The 23,569-nt window shown below is 45.4% G+C and overlaps 1 protein-coding gene across 2 annotated transcripts; it reads right to left on the bottom strand.

Annotated features, from left to right (window-relative positions):
- Nucleotides 1-18: 18 nt before the first annotated feature.
- Nucleotides 19-23,425, bottom strand: LOC126543936 (ADP-ribosylation factor-like protein 3). 2 transcript variants are annotated; one of them, XM_050191096.3, is made up of 5 exons: nucleotides 23,342-23,425; nucleotides 22,454-22,597; nucleotides 17,773-17,889; nucleotides 15,092-15,328; nucleotides 19-104 (listed from the first exon to the last, which is right to left on the bottom strand). In XM_050191096.3, the coding sequence occupies exons 1-5, from the start codon at nucleotides 23,342-23,344 to the stop codon at nucleotides 63-65; spliced, it is 543 nt and encodes a 180-aa protein (XP_050047053.1). In that variant the 5' UTR covers nucleotides 23,345-23,425; the 3' UTR covers nucleotides 19-62. The 2 variants fall into 2 exon arrangements, with proteins under 2 accessions (XP_050047053.1, XP_054917397.1); XM_055061422.2 differs by lacking the exon at nucleotides 19-104 and adding an exon at nucleotides 6,789-7,123.
- Between the last annotated feature and the right edge of the window lie 144 nt (nucleotides 23,426-23,569).

The raw sequence follows: 23,569 nt of genomic DNA, 5'->3' as shown, positions 1-23,569 counted from the left end.
TGTGCAGTGCTGGGACACCCCATTGCGAGGAACAATAGAGTTGTGCAGCTTTCAGCATTGCTTTACTTCCTTTTAATGGTCTTGCACACCCATTCAAGTCCATCCTGAAAAATGACAAAATTTGAGTTAGAAATGCAACCAGGAATGTTACCTATCTGGTAACTGAACCAGTTCATGACCAAACAATCATGTGATTCTGTGGTTGTTTTGCACACCTGTGTTGTGTAAAGGAGATAATCACTATGTGCCTGTTGAGAGCAGAGCCTCAATGTTCTTTGCACAAAAAGCTCCAACGTCTCGCCTTGTTTCAGTAGAGGAAGATCAATATCACACAAACGAGACAAAGGATGCTAGTTCAAACAAGCAGCGAACCAAGGAATCAATTTGAGAGGACTGCTCTTGTTCCTAACACACTACAGTTATGAAGAGTTCGAGGAATTCAGCCTTTGCTTGTTTATAATACACATTTCTCTGTATCAAAGCAATATCAAGCATAATCCTTAGCACAGTCACAAACACCAGAGTATGCCTCACAGCTTTCAATTCAGTGCTGAGTTATTGTATAACAAAATATAGGTGCCCAGAGAACAGTGTTGGTAACAGTCGCAATCAGTCATTCGAGTCTCATGCTGCTCTCATGCATAGAGCAAATGCATTGAAAGGCAGTGCATGCACTTGAGATGGTCAATAATACATGCAACTGGAGCTTATTGGTACCTTGTCCTGTTTTACAGCAATAGCTCTTCCCAGTATTTTTAACATTGTTGTCGTCCACTACATCAACACTGCCAGACCTCGTAGACAGTGGCCGTTTGCCGGAGCAGCTCCCAGGCGGGGTCACAGCATGAAGGGTTCATCACCCCTTTATGCTTCCCGGAGGCCAAGTTTTCATGCAGGTGACTGAGTACGTGTACCTAGGTGTGAACCTATGCATTGAGCTCAATTACACTGCTACACACTAAGACCACCTGCGCACGGATCAAGGCAGGCTGGCAATGTGAAAGTAGGCGAGGGTTGCTGTAGGGGTTCAACCGATACGTAATGGTTTGTGAACTATGAATAGTAGTACACATCCCTGCCCTCACTTTTGCCAACAATGTCATTTGCTTGACTTCGCAGACTTGGGAGTGGCTCTAGGAAGGCCAGTTAGCCGTTGAATGCCTGAGAACAGGCTGCCATGGGAACATTTCCAACAAGGCCATCCAAGGGAAGCTTCGCTGGTAAAGCTTTGGGACATGCAAGGAGCACAGCAAGATTACATATGATAGGTGGCTTTTGGCTACTTTTGACTTTTTTTATTGTGTATAATAGGTAAGGGCATGCAAGGTATTCAACTACATGAGCAACGACTTGAGAATAAGGTGGAGGAAGCACTTGCTATAACTGCTCAGGAAGTTCTGTGTTCTATGGCTGCCCTATGGCAAGCAGAGAATGCTCAGATGTCAGCAAAGGTGGTAGGCACTCAGGTGCACCAACGCAAGACAGATGTGGTGGATGGCCATGGATGCTGAAATCAGCACCAGTATTACCCCACTGCAAATAGCCATACATAGGACTATGTATAGGTAGGGTTCCTAATTCTCGCTTTTTTGTTCCCCTAAATTTGCCATAGTATATTCAGTTCCTATTTCTAACCTAAACTTCGTTTTTTTTTTTCGTGAATATATTTCTCCAGATGAACTTTTACCGACATTTATTTGGTGGATAACTTTTTTTTGTAGAGCTCACTGGTCTCTTTCGGTAAATATCTGTTTCACTAATTTAGTTGACGCTGAAATCTGCTCTATAAATACAGATGCTGGTCTTTAACACTGTAGTTGTATTTAATACACAGAATAAAGTTTTTGAGAAGTAGTCTAGCAAGGGCACAACAGCATACCACAATGTGACTGCAGCTATTAAGAGCGAGCACATTTGATATTTGAGCATTGATAGAATGAGACTTTATTTGTAGCATTGCTCGCATACAGAGCTTCAAAAAAATGATACAGAATAAAATGACTATGTAGATACGATGCTGCATTAGCATCAGTGAGCTTGCATAGTTCATCCATTGCAATGGCCACAGCGCAAAGACTACGAGGGCCTGGGCTAGGACTCTCCTGACCCCTCTGCGTATCCCACCCTTTCTTGTTTTCATTACTGCAGCAGACAAAATGGATGCAAGTAAGAAAGAAAAAAAAAAGTAAAGATTGCTTGGGTGGCAGGCGGACATGTGACCTTGACCCCATCAGGTTCCTTTATTGGAGTGCATGTAGGCTTGTGATGTGTCCTTTTGCTGCATTGCTGTATTAGCTGTCTAGTAAATTTACTTCATTCCTGAATTTGTTCATTAAAAACTAAATTCCAGCAACAAATGTAGACATACATTATTTTGTTTTAAATCAAAAACGCCAAACCCCAGCTGTAGGGTTTGTGACGAAAAGGAGGAGAGTATTGACTATGTGGTGACATAGGCGGAGAGTTTTCGTTTCTGCGGAGGGGGCTGAGGACTGACCAGCTTTCAGAATATCATATATATATATGTATATATATACAGTGGAATCTCGATGATACGATCACGGCTAATACGAATTTTTCTGTGGTCCTGGCCGAGCCCCATTACTTTGCAACGTGCTAGAGAACGGTTGTTACGAATCGACTTTCGACCTGCGTCTGTTGATACGAATAAACGTCGCCCCACTGACGACCGCAATAGAGAACAGCACGCAGTCATGCGATTTCTCCCTTTCTCTTTTGGTGCGGAGGCGCGGACGCGGTGCCGGACAGCGTGGAGGCTGCGACTGGGCGTGAAGAGTTTGAAGCGGTGGCACTTCTGTTGCTTTTGTGCTTTTCTTCCTTTTCCGCGTGCCATGGACGGAGTGGCTACTTCGCTTCGGGTTGCATTCTTTTTGTTTGCGCCATTTTACCTAGTCACAGCGAGCTATGTCTCGCAAACGGAAAGCACTCTCCTTTAAAGAGAAATTAGACATTCTTCGAAGGGTCGATGAGGATCCCAAGAGGAAGTGAACGGAGTTGGCTAAGGAGCTAGGCCTCGCAATGTCAACACTGAGCACAATTGTTGCACAGTGAGACTATAATGAAAAACGTGCTTTCGTTCAATGTCATCGCTCAGCAAATGAAGACCGCTTAGCACGTGAAGCTTGAGGAGACTCTCCTGACTTGGTTTAAAGAAGTAACCGCAGCTGGTTTAAATATTGACAGTAAAGTTTTGCTGGAGAAAACTGACGAGCTTGCACTTGCTCTGCACATCGCTGGATTCCAGGCCTCAGGTGCGTGGCTGCAGCATTTTAAGACTAGGCACGGTCTCGTTTATAAAAGCGTTTGCGGCGAAGCGAAAAAAGCTAACAGGGCAGTTGTCAGCGACTGGCTAGCGAAGCTGCTGTTGCTCATCGCGGAGTATAAGCCTCGTGATGTTTTTAATGCTGATGATGTATGCTGTTCATTACTGTTTCTAATGGAGGTATCCCGACTCCTCTGGGTATTGTACAGGTCAGTATATAATTCTTCCGCTGCTTTTACTACATCTTCGAGATTGCTGATGATATTACCCTGCTTATCTTACAAGCATACATCTTGGTTTGTCCTATGCCAAGTTTCTTTCTCACTGATTTCAGGCTGCGTCCACTTTTTACGGCTTCAGTCTTTCTCACGTTATAGTTTCGAATATAATTTATTTTTGCCTTGTTGATCAGTTTTGACAGTTCCGCAAATTCTGCCTTATCTTTTGAGTTTGACACTTTCATTCTTATTTGTTTCTTTATTAGTTTCTTTGTTACTTGCGAGAGCTTGCTTACTGGTTGCCTTGGTGCCTCGCCTCCCACTTCATTTGCTGCCTCTGAAGCCAGCCTAGTTACGGTTTCATTCATTATTTCTATGTCATCTTCATCTCTCTGTTCTAAGGCTGCATATTTGTTTCCAAGTACCAGCCTGAATTGGTCTGTTCTTACCCTTACTGCTTCTAGGTTGACTTGTTTATTCTTGACCAATTTTACTCTTTCTCTCTTCAAATTGAGGTGAATTCTAGCCCTCACTAACCTATAATCACTGCACTTTACCCTACCTATCACTTCTGCATCCTGCACTATGCTGGGATCAGCAAGAAAGTATGAAGTCAATTTCATTTCTTGTTTCACCATTGGGGCTTTTCCAGGTCCACTTTCTGTTGCTACGCTTCCTGAAAAATGTGTTAATTATTCAAAGCTTATTCCTTTCTGCGAATTCTACCAGCATCTCTCCTCTAGTGTTCCTAGAATCGACGGCGTAGTTGCCAATTGCTTGTCCACCAGCCTGCTTTTTCGCCACTTTTGCAATGAAGTCGCCGATTACTACAGTATACTGAGTTTGCACTTTTCTCATTGCTAATTCAACATCTTCATTAAACTGATCTACTTCCTCGTCATCGTGACGGGATGTTGGAGCGTAGGCTTGTAATACCTTTAATCTATGCCTCTTATTAAGTTTGTTTACAACTACAGCTACCCTCTCATTAATGCAGTAGAATTCGTCAATGTTGCCTGCTATATCCTTATGGATTAGGAATCCTACTCCGTATTGCTTCTTATCTGGCAAACCTCTATAGCACAGGACATGGCCATTGTTCTGCAATGTATTAGCCTCACCACTTCTAATCTCGCTAAGGCGTGTGATATTCCAAACAATGTCTGATAGTTCCTCAATGTCCTGCTAAGCTAGCCTCACTCGACAGAGTTCGGCAATTAAAGGTTGACAGGGTCAGTTTCCATGGGCGGCCTGTCCAGATCCAGAGATTCGTAGCACCCTCTGCTGCATTACAGGTCTGACCGCCACCTTGGTCAGGTGCTCCGCAGCTGCTGGGGACTGATGACCATGGGTTTATTGGAAGAATCATTTGGGAGATAGTGGCCGAATACTGCACCAGGGAGGCCAATTCCGGTTCTGGTGAGGGAGTGGCTTTGTTGAAGCTTAGTCATCATCATCAGCAGCAGCCTGGTTACGCCCACTGCAGGGCAAAGGCCTCTCCCATACTTCTCCAACTGCCCCGGTCATGTACTAATTGTGGCCATGTTGACCCTCCAAACTTCCTAATCTCATCTGCCCACCTAACTTTCTGTCGCCCCCTGCTACGCTTCCCTTCCCTCGGAATCCAGTCCGTAACCCTTAATGACCATCGGTTATCTTCCCTCCTCATTACATGTCCTGCCCATGCCCATTTCTTTTTCTTGATTTCAACTAAGATGTCATTAACGCGCGTTTGTTCCCTCACCCAATCTGCTCTTTTCTTATCCCTTAATGTTACACCTATCATTCTTCTTTCCATAGCTCGTTGCGTCGTCCTCAATTTAAGTAGAACCCTTTTCGTAAACCTCCAGGTTTCTGCCCCGTACGTGAGTACTGGTAAGACACAGCTGTTATAAACTTTTCTCTTGAGGGATGATGGCAATGTGCTGTTCATGATCTCAGAATGCCTGCCAAACGCACCCCAGCCCATTCTTATTCTTCTGATTATTTCACTCTCATGATCCGGATCAGCAGTCACTACCTGTCCTAAGTAGATGTATTCCCTTACCACTTCCAGTGCCTCGCTACCTATCGTAAACTGCTGTTCCCTTCCGAGACTGTTAAACATTACTTTAGTTTTCTGCAGATTAATTTTTAGTCCCACCCTTCTGCTCTGCCTCTCCAGGTCAGTGAGCATGGATTGCAGTTGGTCCCCTGAGTTACTAAGCAAGGCAATATCATCAGCGAAGCGCAAGTTACTAAGGTATTCTCCATTTACTCTTATCCCCAATTCTTCCCAATCCAGGTCTCTGAATACCTCCTGTAAACATGCTGTGAATAGCATTGGAGAGATCGTATCTCCCTGCCTGACGCCTTTCTTTATAGGGATTTTGTTGCTTTCTTTATGGAGGACTACAGTGGCTGTGGAGCCGCTATAGATATCTTTCAGTATTTTTACGTACGGCTCGTCTACACCCTGATTCCGCAATGCCTCCATGACTGCTGAGGTTTCGACTGAATCAAACGCTTTCTCATAATCAATGAAAGCTATATATAATGGTTGGTTATATTCCGCACATTTTTCTATCACCTGATTGATAGTGTGAATATGATCTATTGTTGAGTAGCCTTTACGGAATCCTGCCTGGTCCTTTGGTTGACGGAAGTCTAAGGTGTTCCTGATTCTATTTGCAATTACCTTAGCAAATACTTTGTAGGCAACGGATAGTAAGCTGATCGGTCTATAATTTTTCAGGTCTTTGGCGTCCCCTTTCTTATGGATTAAGATTATGTTAGCGTTCTTCCAAGATTCCGGTACGCTCGAGGTCATGAGGCATTGTGTATACATGGTGGCCAGTTTTTCTAGAACAATCTGCCCACCGTCCTTCTACAAATCTGCTGTTACCTGATCCTCCCCAGCTGCCTTCCCCCTTTGCATAGCTCCCAAGGCTTTCCTTACTTCTTCCGGCGTTACTTGTGGGATTTCGAATTCCTCTAGACTATTCTCTTAGCGGGCCTTCCTAATTTGGTTGTACCTGGATTAGTATAGCCCCACTCGCTCTTGGCATCTTTTGCCGGTATCAGGCATCACTCCAAGCCTGCAGATGTAGTGATGCGTCCTTTAGCATAATTTAATATGGTGGTCTTGGAATCACTTATTATTTTATATTTGGAAGAGATTTTCATTGCTAGTGCAATGGCCACCTCTTCTCCTACCTCTTGTGTGGTTGTTAGGACTCTGCGGGACGCAATTGCATCTCCTTGATTATTGACTACTGCCACTGCCACGGTGTCTTGTTGTGCATATTTGGCCGCATCCACATAAATCACATCTTTAGAACTTTCAAAACTTTTACGTCATGCTTTAGGTCTTTCTTTTCTTCGTTCTTTGTTATGCAAAGGATGCATGTTTTTGGGTAATGGTGGGATATCTGTTTTGACGTTGGTTCTGGTTCCTTAGTTGATGCTCTGTGATTGTAGAATTTGTCTTCCGGTTTGGCTTTTGAAGAGCTTCTCCATCTGGGTAGTTCTGTGAGCTTCTATCAATTCTTCTAGGGTGTTATGGAGTCCCACTGCCTTGAAACGTTCGTTTGAAGTGGAGAATCGTTGGGATTCAAAGCGAATGGAAGCATCAACTGGTCAGCTGTCGAGATAAGCAAGAGACGGTTGAAGTATTTGTGGGAAAAAAGCAGGGAAGATATAGAAAGAACCAGAGTCGTTACAGGCATAGGTAACTGTACAATATAGATTTTAATGAACAGAGAAAAGATTGAGGAGATATCGGCGACATGCTAGACTGCAATAGATTTAGTAAAATATGATTAGGTCAAGCAGGTAACTATTTGTCGCCGCCCATTTCTAAATGGATGCCAATAGAAATTATCATCATGCTGGGTTTTCGCTCAACTGACGATGCCACCGTGGGTGACGGGAATATGCAAGTAGTGAAACAACGCTGCTTGAAACAAAGACTGTTTTCCGAGTGGTGAGCTCTTGTACGCTGCTAGTGAACCCCATTCAGAGACAGGTGGTCTCCCTCCCCACATTTAAAGCAAATAACCTCTCTCCCTCTCCCCGCTAAGGGCATGTGCTCTCCCGCAACTGAGTTGCAGTGTGCAGTCGTCGTAGGACGCCAACTAGCTTTTTGAGACGTCGCTTGAGAGCTTCGTGGTGTCTCAAGGTTTAGACTATTAAGATGTTACGGTCTGTGGTGGTGTCGTGTCGTGTTTCTCCCTCGCCTGGCCTGACGGATGCGGGATGCATTTTTCACCGGAGTCCATGTTGTGCTCGTATTCAAGCACACTAAGTTGCACATCTCATGTCGAAATGTGCCATTTCGGCTTCACTAAGACCAACTCCTACAGTGCGTGGGATCTGCATGAGTGTATCCGAGGGATATGTCATACCACCGCTGTCTTCACATTGTTGTGATTCCGTGGTCATGCTGCCATGCCATCTACAAAAGTGTATTGACGCTAATTTGTGCCGCCGTTATGTCCGCATATGGCTATTTGCTTACTTTGAAAATAATCTTCAGTGGCTATCCAAGAAAAATATAAAAATTACACAGAATTTTACACTGACGGCTCTAAAACACAAGAATACGTAGGTGTCGGGATCGTAACAAAAAATTGGGAAAATAGCATTCGCATAAATAATTTTTCTTCAGTCTTTACCGCTGAAGTTTATGCGATTTGGATGGCAGTTCAGAAAATTACTTCCGACAAGCAGAAGAATGCTATTATTTATACCGACTCGTTAAGTGCCCTAAGAGCCCTTAACTTAAACTCCACGTCTGAACCCCTCCTTGGCGATATCTTAAACATAGTGTTTAACAAGAAATACGAAGGAACCATACGATTCTGCTGGGTCCCAAGCCATGTTGGGATAGCAGGGAATGAAGCTGCAGATAGAAGCGCATCCATGGCAGTGCACAAAAGCATCACACACATAACACTTCCATACAAAGACAGCATCAGAGCGGTTCGTAAGGCCCTAGCATCAAAATGGCAACAAGAATGGAACTCGTGCGTAAATAACAAGTTACATATAACAAAACCCCTGCTTCGCGAGTGGAAATCATGTACTCACCAAGAACGGTTCTATGAGGTAATGTTATGTCGACTTCGAATTGGACACACGCTTCTAACACACAATTTTTTACTTCGAAACGAAAGTCCACCAACATGCGAGAAATGTCACGAAACGCTCACAGTAACCCACATCATTATATCATGCCCACACACTGAAACACAGAGACGGAAACATTTCAAAAATTTGTATCACTTACATATACCTCTGCACCCTGCCTTAATATTGGGCGATGACCCACTAGTGCCATTCACTAACCTGTTCCAGTTTTTAGGTGAAACCGATTATCTACATCGACTTTAAGGTAACACAGCTATAACTACATTAACTTTGGATCTTATACTGCCCTGTGACTGGCGCAGCATGGCCTTAGTCGCTTTTACGCCATTAAACCCGAATTAACTAACTAAGCTTCTGAGGAAAAAAAAAACAGGAAAAAAAAATTTTATTTTCTCCGGCTAAAGTAGATTATACTCGCCCGGCTGCATACACTTTAGCTCCACAGCCACCGTGTCGAGACGAAGGATGCAGGTGCGAAGAACAAAACTTGCCACTGAAGCCCCCTCGACAAACAGCGTGCAACTTGGAGTACCAAAAATGCGAAACATTTAATGCTATGCTGTGGAGAATGTAAATTATAAACCTAGTAGTAGTAGTGGTCAAAGGTAAGGATAAAAAACTGGCTCTCCCGTAATCGAGAGTAGATGCATAGAGTTTCCTACAATATAATAGAGGGAACTCTGGCACTGCAGGCGTTGACCCACCATGGGAATTATGGGAAGCACATGGATTTGTCTTATCTTCATGCTTGTGGATTCAGACATTCTTGTGGCTTTGTTTATTACGCTTTATATGCCTTCGTTGTCGTAAATTTCAGAGCAATCTATACTCTTCAAAGTGCAGAAGACACTGCAAACATGCACAATCGATTCTAATTGCAATGATTGAGCTTGTCGAGGTGGCCAAATCGAAATGCGCCGTACATCTCAAGGCACTGGCATGTCTGCAATAAATTCATAAGGGCATTTCGCATCGCTTGTCGATGCATGCGTCCATGGCGTAATGGTTTCAGTATTGGGCTTCTGTGCTAGCAGTCCATGTTAGAATCCTGCCTTCGGACAATTTTAATAATGTTTAAGTATTTATAATGCAGTACATTGTTGAAAATGAGTTTACAAACTCATCAAGCCGTTTGAAGCCAGAAGGACGAAGTTTATGCAAATCCATGTACTTCCCATAATTCTCATGTTCGGTCAACCGCTGCCATTGCAGCTCCCGTAGACACCAGCGCCAGAATTATTGTATAACCCTCTACGAGTAGGTGTAAGCATGAAATGGCGACCGGCAAAGCAGATTGGCTGGCGACGATACTAGCCACAATCTTAAAATGAGAGTAGTGCATGTTCGACACGGCACACCACACCACGCCATACTGTGCACTGCACTGATCCATATGGACGCTGCCAACTAGAAGAAGAAAAGCGCCTGAAGGAGGCGCGACCAAAGGTCTCGACAAATCTCGATTGTTGCTCCGTGATCTCGCCGCAAGAACAATTAAGGGCTGGCATCACGGAGCGTTCGCCTCCCTAGGCTGGCTGCGTGACGTAATGTTCTTTCCCAACTTCTTCCTTTCTCAGTGAAGGCAAAGGAGCGCATCAGACGCTTCCGGCGCCATGCCACGCCGCAGCTCGGCGAGCGCTGTAGATCCACAGCAAATTCCATTTCCCAGAACTGATGAATTGTATGGTGCCCTAGTATGTGTCATTTGAACGTCGCCATTGAAAATTACAAATAAAGCTAGTATACTAGAAGTTGCAGCTTGAGTGATATTGTGAACAAACATTAGGAAGAACTCTGAAGCAATATTTTTTGTAATCTGTTTGGGAGTAACTATGGTGAGGAACTAGCATATGCAATGCGGTCCTGTGCAAAGGGTGGGAGGCGGGGGCGGGAATCTCGTTTTGTTCTCGCAACTTGCCCGGATGGTCTCGTTTGAGTGCCCGGATAGCAGCTCTGGCTTTTGGCTCAAGGTCACTGGAAGGTCGCCGACAGCGGAAGCTAAAATCATTTCATGCTCAATATGCGCCAGACATTAATCAAATTGCTACTGTGTTCAATCACAGGGGTCGCATTCAACTATCGCTGTTGTAATGTGCGTTGCATAGGGCTGCGGTTTATAATTTATTTTTCTTCTGGCACTTGCTTATGCCAACCATTACTACTTCCTCTGCCAAAAGCAAATCAAATTCTCCTAGGGCGCAAAAGAAAACTTTCTGTTCGCACAGTACCGTTGCGGCGAACTCGCGTTTTTTACCTCACTACCGAGGGCGCGCCTCCTCTCTTGGACAAGGCTCTGAATGCTCATGTAAGTAGGTTCTACTGATCGTTTTGTACCCAAGACTTCCTGAGGAACACAAATTGCTACTGCGCAGCCGTGGACGTCAGAAGAACGCACCACAGCGACGCAAACAGCGCGTTCCGGTTATTCGCGGCTGGTTGCGAACAGCGGACCTATCCTGTGCGCGTTTAGATGCGCCTTGCAAGTGGGTCTGGCTGAGTCAACATACGCACAGTCGGGCTAGCTCATCCCTATATTCGAGGCTCCTTCATGCCCCCGACCTGAAAGCGTTTCGCAACAGACAAATATCAGCCCGACAAACCCACTCGACCCGCTATTGTCGGGTTCGTGTGAACGCTCTGGCTAATTGATTACAAGGCTACTCTTGAGGTAAGTATATCGGTCGTGATTGGTTTTTTTTTTTTTTTTTTGCTCTGTTATCATTTCGGAGGAGAGTCGCGGATCAAAACGAAATGATTGTACCAGTTCAGACCGCGTCGAAACCTGACCACACGAACACCCGCCGTGAAGGCGCAAATAAACATTAAAACGCCCCCCCCCCCCCCTCCCACCTTAAAAAAAACAAAAAAAAAACATAAATCCTAGAGCGCGGGTCGTGTTTCGATGGGAGCGAAATGCAAAAAGCGCCCGTGTACTGTGCATTGGGTGCGTGTTAAAGATCCCCAGGGGGTCAGAATTAATCCGGAGTCCCCCACTACGGCGTGCCTCATAATCATATAGTGTTTCTTTTTTCTTTTTGCACGAAAAACGCCAGAATTAAAGAAAGCTCAAAACTAACTCCCCTCCTACCTCGTCAAAGATGAAGCGCGACAAGCAGCTGGAGAATTTCGCGAGTGACTCGAGTCACTGATCGACAAAGCTCAAATATGCTGATCATACTATGGAACTGCAGCCTGGTATGCATGGCAGGGATCTCTAGTATCAATTGTTACCTTCCTTCTCAATCTCCCTGCAGCGACCTTTGCCGAGTTTCGCGCGAAAGCGACGGCGAAAATGAACTGTGGAAATCCTCGGACGGTGATATCTACAAACGTGTAATAGCGCGAAATGCTTGACTTTCTTTTTCTTTACTGTATGCTGCCGACCAAATAAGTGCGCTACAGAGCCTGAATTCCCTTTGAGAGAGCAACAAATGACATATTCGACCAGTGAAGGCGCCCAATACAGCAGCGTGGCTTCGGATGGGATGTCTCGGAAATCTGAGGCGGTAATCTCGTGGTACTACACCACTGACTCATGCACACGCACTGTAACCGCGCCACCGGAAGCTGAGTCCATTGAGCGCTCGACGGGATGAGGGGGGAAGGGAGGTAAGAGGGAATCACCGCGCAGTGTGTTTCTAGAGAAGCGGCCGCAGAGAACGAGGCCTAATAGGAAGCTTTAGCTCGGGTGCTCCTATCTAAATGCACGTAAAATGAGAATAGGTTTTTCTCGGCAACCACTGTACCAAATTTGACGAGGTTTAATGCATTTAAAAGAAAAACTGTTTAGTGACTGTTGGTTTAGAATTTTTGACTTAGGTCGTCATTTTTTTTATTAAAAATTGGCAAAAATCGCAGATCTCAGAAAATGAAACTATCAAGGTTACAAGTCTCTAACTCGGCAATGAAAATAGATATCGCAATTATGTGAATTGCATCTAATAGTACATCTAAAGCGGACAAATGTGATATGTTATACATGAATCTAAAAAAATTAGCAATATGGAAATACAGCTTTTGCAGAGCCCTTGTACACAACGTAACGAATTCACGTAAGATATAGATTGACATATCGAATTTGTCCGCTTTTAAGGATCTAATCTATGCCGTTTGCCTAACCGTAATATCTGTTCTAGGTGCAGAGCTATTAATTTGTAAACTTCGTGGTTCTATTTTTTCGAACTTCGAATTTTTGAAAATTCTTTTAACAAAATTGAGGCACTAAATAGAAATTCCGCTTCAAACAGTCATTAGAATATACCTTTCTCTCTCAATTGCAACAAGTTTCATTAAAATCGGTCCGGGGGTTATCTTGGAAAAGCGTTTCTGCGTTTTACATGTATTTGAATAGGCCGCGTCGGAGTTGGGCCCGAGCTAAAGCTTCCTCTTAAACCTGTCGAATGCGGAGAAGTGCAAAATGAAGGATGGAAAGCCCAATCTGGACAGCGCGGCCAGCTTTCGTCGCGTGGTCTTCAACCGCTGCATCGGAATGACAGGCCCGCGCGTGAATGGTTTGTGATACCGCGTGGCCATCACCTCTTGGGAGTGTTAGCCAGCGTCACCACTCGCAAACCTTGGCGGCGGATGTGGAACATCCTTTCTGCCGCAGGCGTCATGAGTACGTGATCTTTCTGGGTAAAGGCAAGTGGTCAATCGCACGCGTAAGGCGAAGATGTGGGATCGTTCCCCACCTGCGGCAAGTTGTTTTTTCATACACTTTCATGGCCATTAATTTGTTATTTTAGTACAAGTAATTTCCCCTATGTTTTCATTGGTGTCTTTGTTTGTTGGCTTCTCATTGATGCATAAACTATTTTTCAACTTCCTTAGAAAATATCGAGGGCCACCGTGGGTATGAAATCTTGACATATGAAGCTGTTTCATGTGCTTGCTCTAGAGCCTCAACGATTTGACAGCATGCGCTATCAAGCTTCCTTTCTATGTACCCGAAAGCGGGCTTCTCCTCGGCAAGGTAGTTTTGACCAAAGAGCACCCTTTACAGGGAACAAAGTCTCACGACTCCGCCGTTGCTGTCACTGCCGAGTGCGCGGCTGACAAGGGTGTGCAGAATCGAGTGCCGGTGACGTTGTTGCTCCTATACTGTACTCCTGCTAAGCACCTTTGTGGAGTTTACGCTTTGTTGTGTGCACGCTTGTGAGGCTAGCGCATTCTGAGGTTGTGCGCTCCCTAGGGCTCTGCAGTCGCTTTCCGTGTCTTTTCACAAACCTTCTAACTGAAACCACTCACTGTGTCTGGAAAGCCTTGGATGGTGCATACAGGTACAATTTCTGAATTGTGTATGAAAGAATTTTACTACACATGAATGCGTTTGTTATTTTGTACTGTTGCTTACAAAACGTTTGAGGAGACGTCACGCCTTAATAGCTGTCTTTTTCTGTTGAAAAAGAAGTACATATTTCGCGCACTGTGGGAATCGATGTTGCGCGCAGCATTTTGCAGGCACCAGGGTATCAATCATTGTTTGGGGTTGTGCAAACTCCAAGCAATACCATCGTGTTTTTGTAAATTGAGTAGTTGTGTACGTGTGTGTGGGTCGCGAGCGTACCTGTGTGACGACAGCAGCACGACGACAACCACGTCGAAGACGATTGTACGGCAAAAAAGGTATAGAATATCTTCGCTGGCCGTTCGACGCGAGCTTACTACATGACGATTGTTGGGTTCTACATGGCTATGGGTGAGCGTAAGCGAGAGAAACACGGATTGTGACGTCATCAACAACTACGTGTTATACACTCGCACGTACCTATGGCTCTGTCATGCGGTGTACGTTAAAACGACGATGGCATTTGTGCTCCAGGGATAAAATTTTAAAGCATGATTAATTTGGGCGATAATGAAGTTGGCAGAACGTTTCCTTGTTTTTTACGTAGCGTAAACTGCTACGAATAGCGTGCTGGGGAAAATGGGCCGGTCTCGGATAGAGTGCAGTCTGACACAGTGTCTCAAGACGCGAGTTTTCACGAGGAAAGAAGACGAGAAAGTGGCACGTGGTGCACGCGCCGAGTGTTTCAGAGATTTGGCTGCATTTGGAACGAGAGAAGTAGGCGCGCGATCGTGGCCTAGTGGTTCGAGCACTGGGCTGCTGTTCTCTACGCAGAGGTTCGGTTCTACCAACGGTCACACATTTTCTTTTTATTAAAGCGAAGCGAGACAGGAATCTACCTATCGCAAAGCGCCAATAATAAGGCAAAGACTACTTTATCAAAAAAACAAAGAAGCGGGGGGGGGGGGGGGGGGATACGTTACTCCAGTAGTGCGTGCCGGTTCTCGCCAATTATGCTGAAGAGGCACGTGAGCATGTGGGGACAGGTCTGCAGCTGCAGCTAGCACCTGATCTGTGTCGATGGCCGCGAGAAGGTTCTGATTGGCACGGCGTTGAGCGTTCTCCTGGTGCGGTGTCATATAACAACGAATTTAGACATCGGCGTTGACGTACCTTAAGTCCCTCGCCAGAGAGCGCACTGCAGGCCTGTATCTGCCAGGGCCGGTCGCGAACGGCGGGTAGGTTGAGGCCGTCGGCCAGCTCAGCGGCCGGCGCGCTGTGCACCAAGTCCTGTTTATTGGCCAGCACGAGCAACGGCACTCCCAGCAGCTTGTCCTCGGAGAGCAGCTCGGCGAGCTCCACGCCTGTCTCCTCGAATCGCGCCCTGTCCGAGCTGTCGATCACGTACAGCTGCACGAGGAACGCTTCAGAGCTGTGTGCGCACAGTGAGCTTGCGGTTTCAGGCGGTCACATAAAATAAAGGTTTAAATGTTGATTGCGCCTGGTGCACGTTACTGCAACGATTATTCTCTCTCCCTCTTCGTACAAATAGACGGGAACGAGTGGAAGGACGACGCAAGCACTGGCTCAACTTACTATTTCATTCTGCACTCCTACTGGGACAGAAAATTTGAGCACGAAGGAAGTTTCACAGGAAACTAGAATCAAGCATTGTGGGCACCCTCATTAGCGAGGCGGGATGACATAATGAAACGCGCAAAAGTCGGAAACGACAGCACAACGAGACAGGGGAGTGCACGTCCAGGTGTTATCGACAGTGCGTGAATGAAGAAAGCAGCCAAAAGAGGGGTAACAGGAAGGGGAACTAGCCGTGGTCGATGAGGTTGTCTGCCACGAAAGACGCGATGGATGGAAGGGCTGTGCGAGGTGCGGAAAGTGTTACGGCAGCGAGGGCCACTGAAGAAGAAAAGAGTGGGGAGGGAGAAATGGTCGCGTGGCGGCTGGGATTGTGAGCGAAAAAGGTATAGAAAGAAAAAGTTGCCTCTACGGAAAAGTATAAAGAAAGGACAAGAAAGAAAGAAAAAAGTTGCCAGAAAAAAAGAAAGTACTTCGCGAAAAAGAAATAAAGAAAGGGAAACCGACTCCGCAATCGTTCGTTGCTTGAACAAATATTCGCTCACGGCCATTGAAATGCATCTGCCTTTGCTGTGAGCAAATGACATTTGGAAAAGATAAGAGAAGAGCTTAGTAACGCGTTTACCGTAACATATAACAGCTGTTTGCGGGTGAGATGCCTCAATTCGTCAACGACATGCGCGATCCTTGCGGCGTCCTTCACGGCTAAATGCCGTTTATTTCCTATTGGGCTTCTCCGAGCAATTTTTCCTGTCCAACAAAGGCATAAAAGCCACGAAGGGACGTCGTCGCACAACTGCGAGGGAGCTACACGAAGCGCAACCAATAGACAGTTTTAGCAGAGCGCTTGCTTGCGCTCCGCTCCGCACACGTTTCACGCGCACCGGTAGCTGCACCGAATGCATTGATTTCGCTTATCTAACAAGAGCGCCTTCCAGAGATGCCACTGACGTGCTCTCAGCTTGGCGTAAAACGATTACGAAAGCAACTACACGCTCCCTGACGCACCGCTAAATCAGGTTCCTAGCGGAACGTGGTCAGAGTCCCACGTTCCGCTGCCGCTATGTGTGCTGTGCGCACGCGCGTCAGCGTTCCCAGTAGCGTTTTGCTGAGCGGCGCCGTGCCAATTGTTGTGATAGGCCGGTCTGAGCGGAGCGGACCGTAAACGCTCTGCTAAAACTCTCTAATAGCCGAGTTCGCAGCGACGCTATTTCTTCAGCGGCCGCTGCCAGGTTGAAGTTATGCGACGCTCTTCACATTTAGCGCAGCCTGACTCCCGCGACGGTAGCAGTTTAGCCCCGTTCACCTGACATCGACAGAGTCGCCGCGGTCACTGTGATACAACATGGTTGACACGCGGGGAACGATCTAAGGCGGCTTTAATATTGTCAATTTGTCAATCAGATATCTGTAACTGCAAAACTGCATGAATGTTGGATATAATTGGAGAACTTAATTATTGTTATTAAATGTACTAATTCAAACTTACTAATTTACTGGTAAATAAAATTAATTGAATTGAACTTGATTTTGCTTCGAGAGGAGTATCTGCCGCAATTGCAGACCATTTTGGTACAGGAGTGCGCGTGTTAGTCTGCGCATGCATCTCAAAGTACATTAACCCGGGTTTCGCATTGAACGGTCCATAAATTATGATGTTCTTTTCAAAATTGGTTCCCAACTTTTTTTTTTTTTTTTTGCGCTGCTCGACTAGTGCGAGGAATATTGCCGCGCGGACGTGCATGTATGTAACCGCCGCGGCAGACAGGTGAATGGAGCTCTCTTCATCGGGTGAACTTGCACTTAGCAACAACACAACTCGGCGGCGGTGATATACAGCGCCACTGCAGTTGACGGTGGACGAAATGAGAGACGAAATGCTCGCGGGTTTCATTTCCGGCCGCACTTCAGTGGCGGCGAAATGCAAAAGGACTCATCCGGAGCTCTCCACTAGACCGCATCCCTTTTTAGCACCAGTGTTATTTTGGCATTTTCAGCCCCAGGAATCAAATCAATGACAATGGCTTCCGATCGGCCCCTGTATAAACTGCTTCACAGAGCATTCTTGACTTACGCGTGTTGATTGTGGTCAGTATAAAACTTAGTCGCGTAGGCCTGTCTCTCTCCCTTTAGGAATATAAGAATAACTGATACATCAAGGTCGTCACGGCCAATAACTGAAACACAATTACACTGCTAGCGCTGCGAAGAAAACGCGCGGTAATAGCTGAATAAAGAAGAAAAAGATCCGCACAGACCAGCACATCGGTGTTCTCGAAGTAGTTCTGCCAGTAAGGCCGAATCTTGCGCTGGCCGCCGATATCCCAGACGTTGAGCTTAAAGCCTTCGGCTTGCACGCTCTTGATGTTGAAACCCTGCAGCAATGACAGCATTGGACGCCATTGTTACGGGCCGTGCTGGTGTGTGAAAAATTGGCTCGTTCGATTTGCATTTTCGTTTTCTTCGGTATTCGAAAGAGAAAATTAATTATTTGATGTCGATTGTACGCGTATGTCTTTATCCCGCTCGATACATATCTTTACTGCGGCATCAAGTCTATTATATGGGGTGATCATTTTTAAGTGTTATGCAATTTTTTTAATATGGGCTGTTGCAGATACCATAATTTTATTCCTTGAACTGGATTGTTCAGAGAGGCTGAAATTACTTGCACGAAAAATCGGAATGCATATTCGAATAATTAAGAAACATTTACTGATTAAATTCTTAATTATTTTGCGGTACATATTGCAATTAACGAATTGTAGTCGGTGAGTTTGTCATGCGTATCCACTTAGAGTGGATTTCTGGAATGACACCAATTTGGAGATATGCGCCATCAAACTCGCCATAAGAATGCACTATTGGTCCACTTACTTTTTAACAAAGCGCTCTTTTATGTGCTTGGCGCATTGTAGTCTACACGGCTACTGCATCATAAAAATCCCAAATCATCATCATCAAAGCGCTCTTTTATGCATTGAAGCACGAAAGTAAATGGAACGCCCATCTATTTTGTCCCACACTTTGGGAAATATGATCTTGAAAGTGGTGTCATCCTGAAAATACATTCCAAGTGGATGCGTCTTCAAAACTCACCAGCTACAATTCGTAAATTGCCATATGTGGCGTAATATAATTAATTAAGAAGTTAATTAGTTGAATATGTGTTTTGACTTTTCGTGCTAGTAATGTCCGCCTCTTTGACAAATCCAGCTTAACGACAAGAATTATGCTACCTGCTACAGGCGATTTTTAAAAATTCCGTAAAACTTGAAAATCATCATCCTGTAGTATGATGACAAGGATCGTTGCATATCGTGAGTTCCAGTAGAGGTAGGAAAAATTACTAGAGGCCTTTATTTTTGGTAAAGATGAGATTTTGATGAGTGCGGCCTTCATATTTGAGTAGCACGAAGTAATTTATTGAACCACGTAATTATCCATATAATTACCAAAATTGATAATTAAGATTTAAGACACGTTTTGCAATCGCAGAATTGAAACTAATCACTGGTCATGCCATGTCCGTTTGCCAGAAGACCAAACAAGCTGAGGCTTTGACATATCTGTCCATAAAATGCGCACCGAAATAGATTCTCATTCCACGTTTTTCTTCTTTCCCGATGAGCATTTCTTGCGCACGGGGGAACAAAACTCCATGGACTGACATGGATTTTCATGGCGGATTTTGGCGGCAAACATATCATAACTGGTGCTTGTTTAGTGATTCATACTGAATGGACGTGCTCTAAACGCCGACTGGCTTCAATTGCGTCATTACAATATGCACTCTAAAGTTACCATGGAATTCATTACCGAAATAACTCCGCTTACGTGCCCTTCATAACCCTGCAGACGCACGTCGCTTTGGGACATAAAACCTCATTAATTGTTTTTAATAGGAACACATCGAAAGCGCCTGATAGCGTTGGAATACATGGGTATCTTACGGTGCAGCCACAACCGCAGTCAGTCAGTGACCTTTACTTGTTGCTTGCATAAAGGTTTTACAACTCTTCTATAGACTTGCGTTGTCGTAGCCCATTATATACTGTCCCCAAAGCATGATTTGGGCAATGTCTATAGGGAACAATTACACGTTCAATATCTTTAGTTGGTGTTTAACAAACATCCCATATTAAATTACTTTTTTTATTTTATTCATTCGACACATAATTTTGGTGGACCGAAGTCCTGCTTGACATTACAGATCTGCTCGAAAAACGAGTTGTGCTCCAAGAACTATTTCACCTCCCTGAGCTTCCCCAAAGTTCTGAGGGCCGCTTCCACCACTGCTTTAGTAAAAGCCTGTTAATTCGTGGTATTTTAACTCAAGACGCGGCAGGACATCTGAGTTTCGGACGGCCTGCGACATGGTCCCGATTCACAAAAGTGTTTGTGCAGGTAATTTCGGTCAGTTATAACTGGCTATACTGATAGAGCTTACACAAAACGGAAGCTTTATGAATCCGGCTGATGTTGTGGAAGTTCTTGTCGCAGACTATCCTAAACTCAGATGTTCTGCCGCAGGGCCAACTTGTACTAAAGCTGGACAAGCGAGCAGGTTTTCTAGAGCAACGGTGGGAGCATGAGCGTCGTCATTACTTGGCGGCTGAATTGAATGGAAGGAATGTGATGAAATGGAGTGGATGGTGGGGCGTTCACTTGCTTGCCACCGATTTGTGTGACCGATTATGTGCTATCTCCTCTAGTCTAGGGAGCTTACATGTAAGCTCTTTTCTAGTGTGGTGACAGCATTTGTACGGGTACTTGCCGCCGCCAGCTAAGTTAGCAGGGTAAACTTTCAGACAAATTGAGAGATCAGAGACAAATCAGAGAGATTAGATGTTGGAATCAACATGGCGAAAGACCAGCCGACAGACCATGTTTCCCGCAACCTTTGGAGACTTGAAACTAATTAACCTTTTTCTGTAAACTTTGGCCTCAGCAGCCAGAGACATATAGCGTGTCTGAGCGCAGTACGCGGCACCTCTACGTTTTAGTTAAACAGGCTGGTAAGCACAGTCTTTATTACAGCACACTTCGCAAAACACCCTTTACATTTTACGTACAAGTGGAAGGTAACGACAATGCCTAATGCAGTTCACTTTCTTGGTGTGAGATAATACTACCACGAGCACGCCACCGTACCTTATAACTTGTTGCTTTTTTATAAAAAGCAACAAGTTATACGTGTATAACACGTATACTTGTAAGTTATACGTGTAAGACACGTATACGTGTCGCGCGACATGCAGGAGAAAAAAAAAATATAATTATAAGTTTGATGTGTTAAAATAAAAGGAAAAAACAACTAGTAGTATAGATGCATGCAAGTTTTGTGTGCGTATTGGTATAAAACTAAATTAAAGAAATCTAATAGATCGCGTCCCAACATTGGTACGTCAGAGCGTGACAAAAAAAAAAAAAAAAATCAGGAGTGCGCCGCGACTTCTAGCCAGATTGGGAATCAAAATGGCTAACTCTCCAATTTTGGCAATAAACAGCGGTCAAAATTTTGGTGTTGTGACCACCCTAAAACAGAATGCAGCTTTGTGCGCACACGACGAGGACGAAGAAGAAACTGAGACACAGGAGCGCAGGTGTGTTCGATGGTACCTCCGTACTTACGGAAAGTATGTTTGCTTTGGGTACCGGGACATCATGGGTTACACTTGAATGAAATGGCCAATTCACTCGCACGAGCATCCCTCAACGGCCCTATCATATCTGTTTTGCCGACATCAGCTTATGTCACCGCGGCTAGGTACAAAAATTTCGCTATATCCCAAAACTCTGCAACACCCATACTAACACCGTCTTCTGATTTCCACCATCTTGGCTTCCCATGGAATAATAATTGGTGTCCTTCAAGACAATTGGAAGTTTATTTTACAAAATTGAGATGCTGTATACCTCCTCTAAATTTTTACTTACACAGGTCTGGTCTCGCTATGTCCCCTCTATGTTCTGTTTGCAGTGCACCTGAAACTATCGAACATTGTTTTCTCTCCTGCCGCCGCTTTATAAGACAAAGAAAACTATTAGTACACTCATTCACCAAACTTGGTCTATCGCTAACCTCACCAACCATTCTTTCTTTTGGTGCGACCTCACTGGGATGAAGCCACAGGGATGCTTTTCTTGCAGTTTACAATTTTATTAGAGATACAAAAAGAGTATCTTGCTGACTTTCTAAAATTATCAATATTTTCTATTATTTCAGTTATTGACGTTAACTTATTTTATCAAAATTCTTCACAATATTTTCATCATACGTCTAAATTACAGTTCTAGTCTCACGCTCCACAATTTAAATCTAGTTTGGCTTTACTACTAAGCATACGAAAAACCGCCTGCTTCTTGGCCAATCCCCCATAGTAGGTATGCGCCACTGTCTGGGACACAAGACAAGACAAGGTGTGTCCCTGCGCTCGTGTGTCTCAGCCTCTTCTTCGTCCTCATCTTTTGCGCAAAAAGCTGCATTCATGTCCTACCAACATGCCCAAACAGTCACCTAAAACAGCTTGCATGTATGCTCCCTACTCCAGCACCCTCTAAACTCCCCCCCCCGCCCTTCACTTCCAACGTCACTGGGTGAAAGGTGCCCTCAGCACTGGGAGGGAGAGAAACTTCGATGGCACTGGGAGGGAGCCACGCCGGCCCCCCTTGGGACCATCGAGGGCTGGCGTGGCTATAGGTTAAGGTGTCCGCCTTGAGCGACACAGTTGCAGTGTTCCCCTCTATACCTCAAACCTACACATTCTTAGCGAGCACTGTCGCATAATATAAGCAGCGCTCTTGTCTGACCAAGGTGCCAACAACGGCACCGTGCATACAGTATACCGTTCACTGCGAAAGCGATCCGTCGGTTTTGCAGCATGAGCGCGCACACCTTGGGAAGATCGCTCGCACTGCATCGAATAATTAAGCCACCTGTGTCGGCGTGATGTGCGTGATGTCTTCCGACGCCAACTTCTTGAGGATGGTTGTCTTGCCGGCGTTGTCCAGACCCAGCAACAAGATCCGCAGCTCGCGGTCGGGCGTCGACTTGAGCTTCCTAAGCAGTGCCAGAAGTCCCTGCGGGTGACCACACCTTAAAATACGCACACTGGACGTAGGCGCGACATGTGCTTGCTAAGTGGAGGAAATCGCACCAAATTTAATTCATTCATTCGTTATTACGTGAATGGCACTCCTATAGCTATCTCCTGCCAGTGGTGCTGCGTGTGAAATTCGCAACTATTTTACGTAGCACGCCAGCCAGCTGCGGAAGCGAGCCACCCAGGAAAATTGGTCTGCCTGACAGCTGCAGTCACGCTACTGCTCGCAACATATGCTTTCATATGTTACGTTGTACGAAGCATTCTGCACCAATGCTCACCGCACCAAAATACGCTATCCATAACGTACCACTGATAGCATCGAGTTATGTAGCACATACGTCAGATATTCAAATAGCACATACGGTATAACATATGAAATGTGCGTACGCTGCCATGCGCCGTAACGTAGAATGTCGCACGCGCTGTCCCAGTTCAGGCCGGACACTGTTTAAAGCGCGAGCATCGACAGTGTGTGCTTCCAGCAGCACACGCCTCTCGTTTCGTTAGTCGCTGTGATTTCCTAGAAGCTCGGTGAGAGGCAAAAATTAGCACTCGTGCGGAGATGCGGATTGTCGTTTGGGCATCTTCTGACGGACGAGCGTGCATGATTACAAGGACTCGGAAAGTACCCAAAATCCTCTGCTGAATATCTGCGGGTATCCAGCGGACTACGGCGCTCGTCTGTATGCGAGCAGCGCGCGATCAATGCGCCTCTCACCATTTCTCTGCGTTGCGCGACGCTCGTTCTGGAAGGGGCCTTCTCCGATGCCCGGGAGGGTGATCGGGGAGGCCGGTGAAGTGATCCGGAAAACAGAGAGAGAAAGAAAAAAAAATTCGCGCACCCTCAGGACTCTCTGGGACGGGGCATTTGGGCAGTGCTTTCACAAGCAGTAGCGCCTTCTGCCTTCGATAACCATTTCAAGAACCTCGCACCCTTCCCAAACGG

The sequence above is a fragment of the Dermacentor andersoni genome, chromosome 1, assembly GCF_023375885.2.
Source record: "Dermacentor andersoni chromosome 1, qqDerAnde1_hic_scaffold, whole genome shotgun sequence".
Classification (NCBI taxonomy): domain Eukaryota; kingdom Metazoa; phylum Arthropoda; class Arachnida; order Ixodida; family Ixodidae; genus Dermacentor; species Dermacentor andersoni.
Note: the sequence above shows the minus strand (reverse complement) of the source record. Positions and strands in the feature narration are given on the sequence as shown.